This window comes from Lithobates pipiens, unplaced genomic scaffold (genome assembly GCF_037356315.1).
Source record: "Lithobates pipiens isolate NorthernLeopardFrog02 unplaced genomic scaffold, aLitPip1_a1.2 Scaffold_18, whole genome shotgun sequence".
NCBI classification, from domain to species: Eukaryota; Metazoa; Chordata; class Amphibia; order Anura; family Ranidae; genus Lithobates; species Lithobates pipiens.
In genome coordinates, this window is record NW_027507758.1 from 150,989,645 (window position 1) to 151,006,243 (window position 16,599).

The 16,599-nt window shown below is 40.8% G+C and overlaps 1 protein-coding gene across 1 annotated transcript in view; it reads left to right on the plus strand.

Annotated features, from left to right (window-relative positions):
• The window catches only part of SYNJ2 (synaptojanin 2), a 203,928-nt gene that overhangs the window by 65,688 nt on the left and 121,641 nt on the right, over positions 1-16,599 (plus strand). The window contains exons 3-4 of the mRNA XM_077486270.1: positions 8,305-8,578; positions 13,877-14,102. Of these exons, the coding sequence (XP_077342396.1) occupies positions 8,305-8,578; positions 13,877-14,102 (500 nt within the window). The remainder of the gene's footprint in view (positions 1-8,304; positions 8,579-13,876; positions 14,103-16,599) is intronic.

The window sequence follows — 16,599 nt, forward strand, 5'->3', positions numbered from 1 at the left end:
CCTCTTGATTTGGCTGAAACACAGCAGCGACATCATTGGCTCCCGCGGCTGTCAATCAAAGTCAGTCAGCCAATCAGGGGAGAGAGGGGTCGGGTCAGGGCTTCGTGTCCGAAGGGGCACACAGAGCTGTGACGCGGCTCCAGTTCCCACATAGGATGCTGCTGACTGTGGGGGCACTTAATAGGAGGGAGGGGCCAAGAGCAGCAAAGAGGGACCCGAGGAAAGAAGGATTCGGGCTGTCCTGTGCATAAACCAACTGCACAGAGGAGGTAAGTATAACATGGTGGTTATTTTATTAAAAAAAATTTAACGAGACTTTATAATCACTTTAAAAAAAAAAAAAAAAAAAAAACTTTTAAAATAATATCAACATGTTAACATATATGAAATTGTAGTTATTGGATAGAGAGTTACTTTGATTAGACACAAATGTGACACCAATCTTTCAGTGGGTCATAGACCATCTTTCATAAGACAGCAATAAACCATTAGAATTACCGTAGTAATTCATATAAAACACAAAAATCCAACCAAAAGCATTTGTTTTGACAGTTGGTAGTTGAACAAGAAGATCCCGGAATTTACGCCCATGTATAAAATTGCTAATGGAGAGGATGGAAAGTGGGTTAGAAAATAGTAAGAAGCTTTTATCAGAAATAATTAGCAAATGAAAAGCAAAAAGCAAAAGGATTCCAGAATGGGGAAGGCTGAGGATATAACAAGAAGGGTATGACATTGAGCAGTATGTGCAGCAAAGTAGTAGCTAGGGTATGATTGCAGGCAGTAGGGACAGGAGAAAAGGGGATAGGGCATGTACAGGAGTGACCTCTTACTGCTGCTGTGAATACTAGGGGGCAGGATACACATGAGAAACCAATGTGTGTCCTAAAACACAAACACAATCCTGGACTACACAATAAGTAATATTATATAAAAAATTATATATATTTATAGTTGGGTCCATATGTATTTGGACACAGGCTCTGTATGCCACCAGAATACAATTAAAACAATCCAAATTAATTTGAACTAAAATGTAATTTAACAAACTAATATAATCATAAATAAAATGCTAATTTTTAATATTTTGTTGAGAATCCTTTACTAGCAATGACTGCCTGAAGTCTGGAACCCATGCACATTACCAAAAGACTGGGTTTCCTCCTTTCAGTTGCTTTGCAACTGTCTTCAGTTGTTCTTTGTATGTGGGTCTTTCTGCTTTTAGTTTTGCCTTCAGCAAGTGAAATGTATGCTCACTTAGGTTGAGATCAGGTGATTGACTTGGCCATTGCAGAATACTCCACTGCTTTTCCTTCAAAAGCTCCCGGGTTGCTTTTGCAGTGTGTTTTGGATCATTGGCCATCTGTATTGTGAAGCGCCATCCAATCAACTTTGCTGAATTTGGCTGAATCAGGGCTGACAGTATCTCTCTAAACGCTGCAGAATTCATCCGGCTGCTTCTGTCTTCTGTCACATCATCAATAAACACCAATGACCCATTGCTACTGGAAGCTATGCATGCCCATGCAATCACACTCCCTCCACCATGTTTTACAGATGATGTTGTGACTCTCATGAGCTGTTCCAAGCCTTCTCCGCACTTTTTTCTTCCCATCATTCTGGTACAATCTAATCTTGGTTTCATCCGTCCAAAGAATGCTTTTCCAGAACTGGTCTGGCTTTTTTAGATGTTTTTTGGCAAGGTCTAATCTGGCTTTTCTATTCTTCAGGCCTATGAATTGTTTGCATCTTGTGGTGAACCCTCTGTATTTGCTTTCGTGAAGTCTTCTCTTGATTGTAGACTTTGACAATGATATGCCCACCTCCTGGAGAGTGTCCTTCACTTGTCTGGATGTAGTAAATGGGATTTTCTTTAGCATAGAGAGGATCTTGCGATCATTCGCCACTGTTGTCTTCCATGGACCTCCAGGCCTTTTTATGTTGCTGAGTTCAATAGTTGAGTTGTTCTTTCCTCAGAATGTACCAAACTGTTGATTTGGCCACTCCTAATGTTGCTGCTATCTCTCTGATGGATTTGTTTTGTCTTTGAATCCTTACCATGGCTTGTTTCACTTGCATGGACAGTTCCTTTAAATGCATGATGTAGGTTCACAGCAATAGATTCCAAATGCAAATACCACACTTAGACCTCAAAATGATTTAATTGTTGGACGACTGAGCGTCTGATTGTTGTCAAACACGCGTGTGCATGAATTTTTCTAGCATACTAACTATCTGCAAATTGTCGTTTGACAAACACGAACGTAGTGATGTACTATAAAAGTATAAAGAGGAACTTAATTTCTCAAGCGCCACTCTTTGGGCCCCATCTGTTAATTTTGTGTTAGTAGAAGTTTGGTGAGCATTGATTCACGATTTTCAAATCGTACAAAACAAATGTGAAGGAGTAGCCCTCACCTGGCCATGAAACAGCTTTTGATTCAATTGCCCAATTACTTTTGTTCCCTTGAAAAAGGAAGGGGGGGAAGTGGCTATTCTTGAGAGCTGTGATTCCCAAACCCTTCCTCCAATTTGGATGCAAGTACCCTCAAATTAAATCTGAGAGTGTGCATTTTCAGTCCATAGCCATTATATAACTATAGCTTGAATATGTTTTGGTAAACCTGAAAAAAACTAAAATTGTGCCTATGTCCAAATATATATGGACCTAACTGTATATGTATATGTATGTGTATATTTTATTATATGAATATAATACAGTTGTGCTCATACGTTTACATACCCTGGAAAAATTTATGATTTCTTGGCCATTTTTCAGAGAATATGAATGACAACAAACGTTTCTTTCACTCATGGTTAGTGTTTGGCTGAAGCCATTTATTATCAATCAACTGTGTTTACTCTTTTTAAATAATCACAACATAAACTACCCAAATTACCCTGATCAAAAGTTTATATACCCCAGTTCTTAATACCGTGTATTGCCCCCTTTAACATCATTGACAGCTCAAAGTCTTTTGTGGTATTTGTGGATGAGGCTCTTTATCTTTTCAGATGGTAAAGCTACCCATTCCTCTTGGCAAAAAGCCTTCAGTTCCTGTAAATTCTTACAGGAAAAGATCTCCCCAGAGTGGCTCAATGATATTGAGGTCAAGAGACTGCGATTGCCACTCCAAAACCTTCACTTTAATCTGCTGTAGCCAATGACAGGTCAATTTGGCCTTGTGTTTTGGATCATTGTCATGTTGGAATGTCCAAGTACGTCCCATGTGCAGCTTCCTGGCTGATGAATGCAAGTGTTCCTCCAGTATTTTTTGATAACATACTGCATTCATCAAAAAAGAAACTGATTCAGACCTCCATCAACACCCCATTACATGGCACCTCATCCCTTTTAGAAATATCAATGAAGTTTTTTTTGGAAAAACCAAACCAAACATGTTTCGCTTATTGCTTCATCAGAGGATAAGCCAACTACCAAAATAACAAAATCAAATAAGAAAAAAAAACATTAATTTAAATTTAATTAATGGTTTTTTTTCTTATTTGATTTTGTTATTTTGGTAGTTGGCTTATCCTCTGATGAAGCAATAAGCGAAACATGTCGGGATAAATCAATTGCAACGACCTCAACCATACCTCTTGTTGGACTCCAAAGTTGTATACAATATTTTTAGTATGATTATATAGATTGTCTCTATGTTTTTATGAGATTTGTATAATAAAATATTTATAGTAAAAAACTTTTATCTATATAAACAAAAACTTTATTGTTTTGATTATTGCACCATTAATGTCCCACCTCCCTGGTTTGGTTTTTCCAAAAAAACTTCATTGATACTGCATTCATCTTGCCAACAATTTTGACCAAATTTCCTGTCCCTTTCTAGCTCACACATCCCCAAATCATCAGTGATCCACCTCTGTGTTTCACAGTAAGAATGGTGTACCTTTCATCATAGGCCTTGTTGACACCTCTCCAAATGAAACGTTTATGGTTGTGGACAAAAAGCTGGTCTCATCACTCCAAATGACTTTGTGCCAGAAGGTTTGAGGCTTATCTCTGGGCTGTTTGGTGTATTGTAAGTGGGATACTTTGTGCCATTTGCATAGTAATGGCTTTCTTCTGGCGACTCAACCATGTAGCCCATCTTTCTTCAAGTGCCTCCTTATTCTGCATCTTGAAACAGCTGCACCACATGTTTTCAGAGAGTCCTGTATTTCATCTGAAGTTATTTGTGGGTTTTTCTTTGCATCCTGAACAATTTTCCTGGCAGTTGTGGCTGAAGTTTTAGTTGGTCTACCTGACCGTGGTTTGGTTTGAATAGAACTCCTCATTTTCCACTTCTTGATTAGAGTTTGAACTGCTGATTGGCATTCTTCTTGGATATCTTTTCATATCAGGATGTGCATGTTATTAGGCCAAAATCAATGTAAACTTTTGATCAAGGTCATTTGGGTAGTTTCTGTTGCCATTAAGATTTAAAAAGAGCAAACAAAGTTGATTAATAATAAATGGCTTTAGCCAAACACTAACCGTGAGTGAAAAATGTTTGTGTTTATCATTAATATTCTCTGAAAAATGGCCAAGAAATCATAAATTCTGTCAGGATATGTAAACTTATGAGCCACAACTGTATATGTGTGTGTGTGTGTGTGTGTGTGTGTGTGTGTGTGTGTGTGTATATATATATATATATATATATATATATATATATATAAAAATGTATTTTTTGCATGTGATTGAGTTTTCACATTCACTAGACGAATGGAAAATTATTCCCTTGTCAAGTGAGAATCCCATTGCAAAATGATCAGCCTATTGGCATATAGTATATCAAGCCCTGGGTGTATCAGCTCAGTGTGGCTGGTGTTCATTATGCAAAGTGTGTGGTAGGAATGTATACTGAAGAGTTCCTGGAGCGTGCTTACTGGATAAGGGATATCGGGGCAAGACCAATGTGTGTGCTGGAGGTGGGATTCCACCAGGAACAGAGAATTCTGTGTGATGTCAATGGGGAAGGACTAGGAAGAGACAGATTTGCCCAGTGGCACCAGATGTGTAACTACAGGTGGGGAAGCTCAGCAAACATGCTTGGCATTCATGGGGTTGATTGGCTAAAAGCAAATAGACTGTGCAAGTGCAGTTGTTCTAGAGCTTAGTGAATGAGGTAAAGTTTCATTTTGCAAAGAATACCCAATCACTTACAAGGAAAAAAAACTGAATTTTTGCTTGCACATGATTGGATGATGGAAGTCAGCAGAGCTCCCCCTCATTTACTAAGCTCTGGAGAAACTGCACTTATATTTTCCTTTAGTAAATCACCCCCAAGTGTTTTAATGAGGTAAACATTGTGATGCGCCAGAGCAGAGGCAGGCTCCCTTGGCCTGGCCTTGTCCCACCCTTGACTGGGATGGAATAGTGGAGTTTAAAGCCATGCTAGCTTTTGTGGAAGCCATAAAAAGTGAAAATAAAACTAAAAAAAAAAACAATATAATATATGTAGTAGATATAGGATGATGGGTTGGACAGCAGGCCTTGCACATGTGAAAGTGTGGTTTAAATTAATATGTCAAGAAGAAGTCTTTGAATGTTGGACAATCTGTACTATATCGTGACTTTGTATTTAGCATAAGCAGTTATGGGGATAATTTCACGCAAGATTCCATAATGATGCAAATGCAGTGGGAACAAAAAATGGCAAATTGCCTTCTTTTTGTATGTTTTTCTGTTGTCTTTGTGACACCTCCAACAAGTAGAAATAATTGCAGGGTTTAGTTTATTTAACATATAAGTATTTTATTTCCACCTACTGACCATATATTCTAATTGAAGTCATCAGGAAACAAAGGGGGTATTCTTTTGCCTATATCGGATTTCCCTATTACCCACTTAAGGACCGAGCCTCTTGCTGAGATTTGTTGTTTACAAGTTAAAAACAGTTTTTTTTTGTGCTAGAAAATTACTAAGGCTCGGTTCACACAGTACGCGGCACGACTTGCAGCGCCGCGACCTGCCGCGACCTCAGCGGCGACTTGCAAAACGACTTCTGTATAGAAGTCAATGCAAGTCGCCCGAAGTCGCTGCAAAAGTAGTACAGGAACCTTTTTTCTAAGTCGGAGCGACTTGAGTCGCTCCTATTAGAATGGTTCCGTTGTACAGAACGGGGCGCGACTTGTCAGGCGGTAAAGTCGCCTGGACAAGTCGCCCCTGTGTGAACCGAGCCTTAGAATCTCAAACAGTATTTTTTTTCTAACACCCTAGAGAATAAAATGGCCATCGTTGCAATACTTTCTGTCACACCCTATTTGCGCAGCCGTCTAATAAACGCACTTTTTTTTGGAAAAAATACACTTTTTTGAATTGAAAAATAAAACAGGAAAGTTAGCCCAATTTTTTTTATATTGTGAAAGATAATGTTACGCAGAGTAAATTGATACCCCACATGTCATTCTTCAAAATTGCACCCGCTCGTGGAATGGCAACAAACTCTTATCCTTAAAAATCTCCATAGGTGACGTTTAGAAAATTCTACAGGTTGCATGTTTTGAGTTACAGAGGAAGTCTAGTGCTAGAATTATTGCTCTCTACTGATCGTGGCAATACCTCACGTGTGTGGTTTGAGCACTGCTTTCATATGCGGGCGCTACTCACGTATGTGGTCGCTTCTGCATGCAAGCTCGACAGGACAAGGCGCTTACAAAAAAATCTTATTTATTTTACCTTTTATTTTTACTCTGTTCTTTAAAAAAAAAAAAAAAAGTGCCACTTTTATTCCTATTACAAGAAATGTATCCCTTGTAATAGGAAAAAAAAAGCATGACCGAACCTCTTAAATATGAGATCTGGGGTCAAAAAGACCTCATATTTACACTAAGATGCAATAAAAATAAAAAGTTTTGACGTTGCTTCTGCCCTGCAATGATATGGAGACAGGTGGGGGCCATCTTCCCCTCACTCGTCTCCATACCTGGGAAGGAGAAGGATTCGATCACCTCCGCCGCTGCCGACGGCTACGGTAAGCAGAGGCGGAGGGCACCAGAGCGTGCCGGGGGGTGCCCCTCTCCCGCCACCGATAAAAGTGATCTCGCAGTGAACCCGCCGCAGAGACCACTATTATCAGAAATCGGCCTGCTGTCCAAAGAAGAGGATACCAGGGTTATGGCAGCTAGCTGCTGCCATAACAAAGATATCCCTCTTCAAAGTTAGGATACATATCGGCGTGCGGCGGTCCGGAAGTGGTTAAGCAAATAGTATCCAAATAAAAGAGTCATGTGAAATCTTACTTGACTCTCGGAGTGTTTTGTGTATTTTTAACAGATCTATGCAGTTGTCCAGCAGGAGGCTTCCTATAATAAAGGCTGATCGCTGCTCTCTCTTCTTCTAGAGCCAATGTGAATATCTCATGATCTCCCTGACTTCTATGACTTCTTCTGAGCAGCATGATGGTTTAAAGTAGTTTTAAACTTTAAATTCAAATAATATGATGACAGGTAGAATTTTTATGGCAGAAGGGACCATCAGGATCTTTTCCGCCATAAAAAACCCTACCTGTCAATGCTTCCTCCTGCCTGTCAGCAGTAATGTATGCTGAGCCGTGCAAGCAAAGCTCAGCGTCCATTATGACATGCACTTTGTGCCGCGGTGAATTGAGTTCAGTGTGCATACGTGAGAGTGATGTCATTTTGGTCCAGCCATTCAAGCGGCCACATGGAATCAACTCGGAAGGAAGACTGGGTGAAGATGGAAGTACTGGAGCAGTGACAGCACAACGCTGGAGGTCTTCCTGTGACAAGTCTGTTATAATGTGCTAGTATGCAGTGTTAGTATACAGTGTTGATCTACTTCATTATGGTAAATACAGTAGCTGCAGGAGGCCTGGATAAAAAATGTTAAACAAGTTTAATACCACTTTTTAACCTGGCAATTCACAGAGAATTTTGGCCAGCTGTTGGTGAGCTAGATGAAATTCAAGCCACGAGTGGCCTTGTTGGCACCGTTTATACTTTACATCTTTTAATCTGCAAATCAAAGGGGGGCCAGGTAAAAACGCCATTGGCAAACAGTGACTGTAGCCAATCAGCTGCAACCACTGTTCAGGTATGCCAACTGTCATATTACAGTAGCCAGCAGCAGGAGATTCATCCATCCACACTGTTTAGTGTGAATGGGGGAATCGATCGATTTTTTTCTCATTCAGAACCATGGGTCTAAAGGAGAGAAATATAAGTCTATCACCATCCTCAGTTAGAAAAAGTGATTGCATGATTCTCCATGCCCATAGGAAAAGGGGTTATATGTTTGCATTTACTTACATTCTTCTGTCTTTTTATTTCTCCTAGGGAACTCTTATTTGCACTTTCTTGTCTTGGTAAGTGGATGCACCACTGTGGGAAAAATTTTAGATGCGGAAGTTTACAAAATCACAGCTATTGACTTCTGCCCACTTCAAGAAGACCCCAAAGAGGAGGAACGGGTGACAGCACTAAGGAAGTTTTTGAATTCAGGGATGTTTTATTTCTCATGGCCAAATGCAGGATCCAACTTTGACCTTACTGTTCGGGCTCAGAAACAAACTGATGACAGTGGCTGCGAGCCTGGCAACTGGTTCTTCTGGTAGGTATTTTTTGTACCAACTATTTTAATAAAATAGGTATTTAAATTCTTCCTTGCATCCATTCATCCAAGTATATTGTGCACATACTGTAAAAAGAATCTGCTTATGCCCAAATATTAAGGCTCGGTTCACATTAGCCGACTCCAAAGTCACATGATTTTCAGTGTGACTTTGAAGTCCAACTTTTATATGACTTTAATGTGACTTTGATAGGACTTTTACATTCTCTGGCACTAAAGCCGCATTAAAGTCGCATCAGAGTAGTGCAGGAACCTTTCCTATAGTTGCAGCAACTTCAGTAGTGTCAATTAGAACGGCTTTCATATACGTGGCATTTCGCATGTCTTGTGACTTTGAGTCTCACAAATTGGATCCTAATATGCAGGAGTGTGTACCGAGCCTAAAGCAGAACTCAAGGCAAAGAACTAAATACACAGATAAACTATGTATATGTGAGCTGTTTTGCAGCTGCTTTACTTACAATCTGAAGCCACACTCCATCTCACACTTAATAAGCAGTTACAGACATTTTTTTCCTATTGGGATAAAGGTTTTGCATGAATAAATAAAAACTGATCATTGTAAGTAAAGGGGTAAATGTTTTTTCTCAAGCCCCTAACTGCTAATCTGTAGTACAGTTTATTCTGTTGAAAAACAAAAAACAGACTTACTGGAAAGATCACCAGGTGAAAATAAAGGAAAGCGAGCCTAAAAACGCAAACTAATGCAGCCATCACATGTAATGCCCTGTACACACGGTCGGACTTTCTGAGGGAAAATGTGCGATAGGACTGTGTTGTCGGAAAATCTGATCGTGTGTGGGCTCCATCGGACTTTTTCCGTCTGAATTTTCGACACACAAAGTTTGAGAGCAGGATCTAAAATTTTCTGACAACAAAATCCGATCGTTTAAATTCTGATCGTGCATAGACGGTTCCGACGGACAAAGTGCCACGCATGCTCAGAATAAATTACGAGACGAAAGCTATTGGCTACTGGCCCGTTTATAGCCCCGTTGTACATGTTGTACATCAACGTGTTCTTGCCGTTCGCAATTTCCAACCAACTTTGTGTGACCATGTGTATGCAAGACAAGTTTGAGCTAACAATCCGATGGATTTTGTTGTCGGAATGTCCAACTGTGTGTACGGGCCATAAGAATTGGTAAGCTGAAATATAAGACATTTTTGCTTTTGGGTTTAATATTGCTTTAAGTAAATGTCTTCAAATTTTAGACATTCAACAGTTTTCTCATGATGTATATCTGTTTCTCTAAAAAAGAAACAATGGCATTTTACATGCAATATGTAAGAAGCAAAGTAAATCTTACCGGTTAATGTATTTTATTAGGCTGCTACAACATAGCACAGATTTAACAAAGCATTGTGCTATTTACTAGAAACCTTATTGTCTGCTTTTGGAATGAAACTTCCTATAAGATCACCAGATCCTGATTTATATGTCACAATTCCTGTTTTATAATGGCTGGTAAAGTGCCAATATGCAGGCAGCAATCCAACAGCAATTTCCTTTTAACATTACAAACAATGTAACATAGCAGAAATATATTGCTGCCACCTACCCTTTTAAAGTGCTTCTTTGGTGGTACTTGGAGGTAGACACCAATTGCAGTGCTTGAGTTTGAGCACACTGATTACGATGGGTACTTTGTAATGCAATCTACCAACCAAATTACGGGTGTTGGACTTTGACCCACTCCTCATGCACCTTACTATTGGATGTTAAGGCCACAGGGATGCGCCAGTAGTAAAGCAGTCCATACGTATGTGAGTCAACCAGAGGGTTAAACGAAAAAAAAAACGACTCGATTGCCTCATCCACACACTCTATGTGGATGGGGCAATCCTCCCCACTGAGCTATTGAAATATGACAGCAGGGAAGCTTCTCCCCCATAAGAATACACTGATCAGCACTGCTGGCTATAGCATATTTTATGTTTTATTTTCCTGATTGGATAGATTGATAGCAGCTCAGCCATTGGCTCCCACTGATGTCATCAAATCCAATGACGCAAGAGCCAGGGGCAGGGCCGAGTCTTGCTGTCTGTGTCTACGGACGCAGCAGCAGGACTCGGGAGTGCGCCCGCACAAGTGCCCCCATTGAAAGAGCTTCTCTGTCAGGTGCACTCAATGCGGGGAAGAGCCACGAGCGCCGCTGGGGGACTCCAGAAGAGGAGGATTGGGGCCACTCTGCGCTAAACCCTTGCACAGAGAAGGTAAGTATGACTTGTTTGTTATTCTAAAGAAAAAAAAAACGAGACTTTACAACCCCTTTAAAATTTCCAGTGCATAGACTTTAAGCTTAAGAAAGTGGCATAAAATATTGAATACATGGATGGAAACACACCACTACACATTTGAAAAGGTGTACTGTAAGTAAATCTGGATGTTACTCATTAATGACTAATCGCGTATCTCTTTCCTAGTTTGGTTTCACTTGTGTTGGTGTGTGTAAACAGATACCATCAGATCCAAAGTCATGCATTTAGGGAGACTTTGTTTGAATGGAAGGGAAAAAGATAGTTTACATATATGTTCCTTCACTTTCTCCCACTGAGTATTTCTCATTTATTATTGGCTTAAAACATAAAGCTGGCGAATAACAGTTTTTTTAATTTCTAAGGGGGATTTATTATGCATCCTTGAAAACTTTGAGAACTAAGGTTTTATGCAAAAAAAAGATTTGCCTTAACCACAAAGATGATTCTTAAATACTTAATAGCGTAAAATAAACTTCTTATTCCAGTGCACATCATGTAGTGTTGTCAGCTTATTAAAAAGAGGATAATCTTAATCTTAAATTACTAATGGTTGTCAATCTCCGTCTATAATTACTGCACAAATTCTCTTCAGGAGAAACATTATTTGTAAAATTAGTCGTCTTCTTCCTATTCATGAAACACTTTGGCTCTGACATGAGCCATCAGACTAATTGATGAGCCAACAATCAGAGCTAATTGAAGAGTTTGTGGTGCAAGCTGTCTTCTAAAAGTGGAACTTTACATAAGAAATGGGCGAACAAGCACGTTTTATAATGCAGAAGAAACATGCTTTGTCTCTTCTGTATTAGCGTTACCTACTTGTCTGCTCCTGTACAGTGAGCTCACTAGAAATTTGGCAATGCCGAAGCTGACTGAGCTACGGCACGTGTGGGAGTGACGTCATGTCGGCCCGGCAAATGAAAGCGGCTGGTGATCAATACCCAGAAACCAGCTGCTCAAAGATATCAGGAGCTGGTGTGTAGCTCCGGGACACCGCATCGCTGGACTGAAGGTGAGCATAGTTCCACTTTAAGCTTTTTGATCAGTTAGTATATTAGTGAAAAACCCTGTCTGTCCAGGTGACTGCAACATTATGCACATGCATTTCCTAAATTCCTAGTTGTATGCTTGATATGTTGATCCTGTTGCGAAACTCAATGACTACAGACTGACACCATTTAAGTCACTGGCCCAGAATAAAAACAGTCATGTAATAAAGTAAATAAGTAAATATAAAGTAAATAAACTCCATGGAAATTGTCGACCTTGTTCAACATATTTGAACAGGCGAACATTGGGACTACAGATAAAGGTAACATACTTAAACAAATGACGTACGGTAATGTATTAATTCTTTGTCCACATGGCAAATGATTTTAGATTTGCTATGTGGAAAAATTAAAAGTGGAGTTTGTGTTTTTTTTTTGTTTTTTTTTAATCTTACCTCATCGGACCAATACTGCAACTGTCCCCAGCAGGCTATGAATCTGAGAACCGAGTTATCAAAGACTGCTGATCGCTCAGTTATTAGTGCTCAGGGAGCAGAGAGCTGATGACTATCAGTCACCGTTGTCTGCTCTGCCCCCCACCCCTTATCCACGCACTAATTGGAGCGCTGGGGTGTGGAGGGGGCAGGAGCAGCAGGATGAGGCTCTCAGCAGCTCAATGAGAAGCTGAACCAATTGCCGATCCAGGCTTCTGGATGGATCCCGACCATGGTCTATGATTATGGTTGCAATCTTTCCCCAGCCTGGACCAGCTATGTGATGGAAGCTGACAGCTTGCTTTAGATATTACATGACCATGATTAGAACTTCCTAAAGTAGTATGCTAAGGGAACTTTTTTCAAAAATCTTAAATGTAGGGACACGTGTCCTCTTTGGTATGCGTGAATACATAATGGCAAGATTAATAGAGCTCTCTAAGGCCCTCAAAAAGATTGTTATGGGTGTCTATGAAAAGTGACAGCTGGTGCTCTATTTTTGGGGGGGGAGGGGGCAAACCAACCATCCCCGGTTGGTCAGTCAAATCCCCATCGATTGGCAAACAAACCCTCGCCTGTCCACCCATCTGCCCCACACTTACCCCATTCAGGTTGCGGGCGGCTTCTTCTCTGTGCCTCCCGGCCAATACAGTCGCTTCTCCTCTCAGCCAGTTGGGTCTTATGATTGGCCAGGAGGAAAAACAGGAAGACTCTGAATCTGGTGCATCTGTGCGCAGTAACCAGTCAGCTTCTGGTTTCAGATTGTTCAATTAAGCTTTGACAGCAAAACCTAGAGTCTGATTGGCTACTAATCACAGCCACCAGATTCTGTATATAGCAGTTTTAGTAAATCCCCCTTAATGCCACCTTGTTCATGCAGGACAAAATGGCAGTGTCTTAGCCAAGGCTGATCACCTTATACCCACCTTGCACTCTCTTGTCATCCCTTCATCTGTTACAGCCAGGGACACTACCCAGCCACTTTTATGTGGCAGACAGCGACACTGCCCAGCACTACTGGCATGAGGGAGCATGTGACCCGTTTCACAATTCTCAGACCTAGTAGCCAGTTGGTGGATCTGAGCGCTTTCATATGACCAAAGGCAATGATGTCATTGATCTCCCAGGATGCTATTACTGATTTTAGTGCCAGCTGTGATGAAGGGAGAAGTGGCAGGAGGGCACAGGCAAGATAAATATAAAAGTGGTTGGGCAAAGAGCTATGTAGACACTGCCACTGAGCATGAGACCCTGTGGGCATGTTTCTAGGAAAGATAGCGCAAGTGGGTAAGCCCAGGTAAAACCATGAAATGTTGTAATTATTTTATTCTGCTTTTTTAAACATTCATAACGATGTGTTCCTATTTTTACACATTAGCACATTTGAAATTCAGCATCTAGCTTCCAACTCAAGGGTGTAATTAAATGCCGGCCAGAGTGAAAATCGAACAAAGAGCAATTACGGTTTATCTTCTTCTTCTCTTGTGAAGCTTGTGATCTAATGCAGCTAATGCATGTATTTGTGTTTGCAGGAACAGATTGTTGCACGTGCCTTTAAAACACTATCAGGTCAGCTGCTCTGACTGGTTGTTGAAGGTCATCTGTGGTGGGGTAGAAATCCGTACTGTCTATGCTTCCCATCGGAAAGCCAAAGTTTGCCTTATCTCCCGTATCAGCAGTGTACGTGCCGGTGCCAGGTTCCACATCCGTGGAGTAGATGATGACGGACATGTTTCTAACTTTGTTGAAACCGAACAGGTATTGTTTACTTTTTCCTTTCACAATTAATGATATAAAATGAATGTACAGGTCAATACTTTTTTAAAATCTAGCACAATGAGGCGGTCTAGTGTTTGCTTTGTTTTCTATGTGATGCTCTATTACCCAGTTGTGCTCCTGTCACTTTTTCACATGGGTCAGAGAAGACTACAAGTGGCTGGTTCAACATATCATTAAAGCTGAAATCCGGGTATGCATATTTTTGCTTAGTTACATTGGTCCAGCTTGGATCAGTGGTAAGTATACATGTGTCATACCTGTAAGATCCCTGTGGAAGCTGAAAATCACTGTAGTAGGCACCTCTACTATAGTGATCCCCACTAGCTTCTGGGTCCTGTGCCAAGTGGCTGCCCTGCTTTTTAGTAGACAAAGGAAGTCACTTGTTCAGCACAGGTGCCACTCAGAACAGTTTGCATTTTCTCAATGAATACAAAGCACTTTCTGATTGGATGTGGAGAAGAGGCAGGGTTTTGACATCACAATCGCCACCACATCCAATCAGCAAACACTTTGCTTTCATTGAGAAAATGAGAACAGTTCTCTGAATGGGGCCTGCGCTGAGCGAGCAACTTCCTGTGTTCACTAATTAGTAGGGCAGCCGCTTGGCAGAGGACCCGAAAGTTAGCAGCAATCACTGTAGGTAGGGGTGCCTACTACAATGATTGTTTCCACAGGTATCTTCCAGGTGTGATATTTGCATACATACATCTATTCAAGCTGGACCAATGTAACAATGCATAAATATGCATACCTAAATTAAAGCTTTAGGTATGCATGGTCCACTGTAGTCCACATTAGGGAACCCACCAAAAGAAATACTATGCGGCCATTACTGCAATACGTATATGTAGATAAGAAAGGGTGGCAAGGAGTCTACAGGAGTTGATGTTATCCAGTTAGGGCCGCAGTAATAAATAGCGCTGCATTACACCAATGTTGTCCACCAATGTGTGTTGGTGTGTTGCTTTGCCTTGTCGTTAATTTTGAATTGAATCCCAATGCAACTGTGCAATGCACCTCAACTCCTGGTGGTGCCAGTCCATGCATTGTCAAGTATTGTACTGATTCATTAGCAGCCCATTCAAAATGAATAGGGAGCCTTAAAGAGGTTGTAACCCTAAAAAAGCATGTGAAACTGAATAGTGCTTGTGCGGTGTCATTTGTCCCTTTCTATGCTGCAAAATATCTGGTTGATCCTGCCTGTTCCTGTGTCCCTCTAGGTGTGCTGATCATAGTAATCATGGCTGCTGATCAGTGGTGGTCCATGCCTTGTGGGCGCATGGGCAACGCTCCCCCCCATCCCTGCCGCCACCTTCTATCCATGCGCCCAGCCCCTTTTTAAGGCGCCGAGCGCATGGACTTCTATGGCGGGAGTGAGAGGGGGTGCTTTTTTTTTTTTTTTTTTTTTTTAAGCACCTGATTAGAGCCTAAGGCTCTAATAGGCTTCAAAAAAGGGTGGGCATAAAAAACTTCACCAGCTGCCGCCGCTGCTTATAGATGATGCCATTGTCAGTTTATATGTCTCCGTCATCCCGCTGCGTTTAGAGTCTCTCCCTCTACCCCTCCCTCCCTGCCTATTCCTAGTGGGTGAGCAGATAAACAAACCCACCCCTCCCCTCCTGCTGCTATTCCATGTGGCAGTAAAGTTAGTGATCACAATTACTGCCAGCCCCTCTGTTATAACAAGACATTCTACACAGTGTATGTGTTTTTTTTTTTACAATTCTGCAGCTAAATACCTTAATTCACATCACCGATGTGCGATCATGTGACCGCTTGGCTGACATCAGAGGGGAATCTCAGCCCCTCCCACTGTAGTCTTTAGATCGGGGAAGGAGAGCGGCGGGCAAACACATGAACGCACATTGGCGATGTGAAAAAAGGTATTTAGCTGCAGAATTAAAAAAAAAAAAAAAACACATACACTGTGTAGTATAGCTTGTTATAGCAGAGGGACTGGCAGTAATTGAGAGCACTGATTTTACAACCTCTTTAATGCAACTCATGGCCATGCACAATATAACATGCATACGTTATTGAAACGCACCAGAGCAGACAGAAGTCAATGGGTCGATAGGGTTTACATCTACTCCAGATATATTATAAACTCAAAGGATGTGGTTGGGTTGTGAGCTTATACCTTTTGGCGCAATTTTGTTTGTAATTGAGGATAAATGTATTATTTTAGAAAAAAAAATCAAAGAATCACCTGCAGCATGAGGTCTGTTTCTCTTTAGATTTGTGCGGATTGTGCTTATGTATTTTTCCCTCTGTATATTACACATAACATATAAAGGTTTCTATACTCAAATGGTGAATCATATTGTTATCTTATCTTTTCACATGATTACACATGTAGTTCATAACCTATTATGTACATGAACAGAAACCTTTATTACAAGAATCACTTATGTCCTTTAATATTCCTACCAATTGCTTCCCAAGCAGACTAATAGCTGAAATGCTGCATACAATA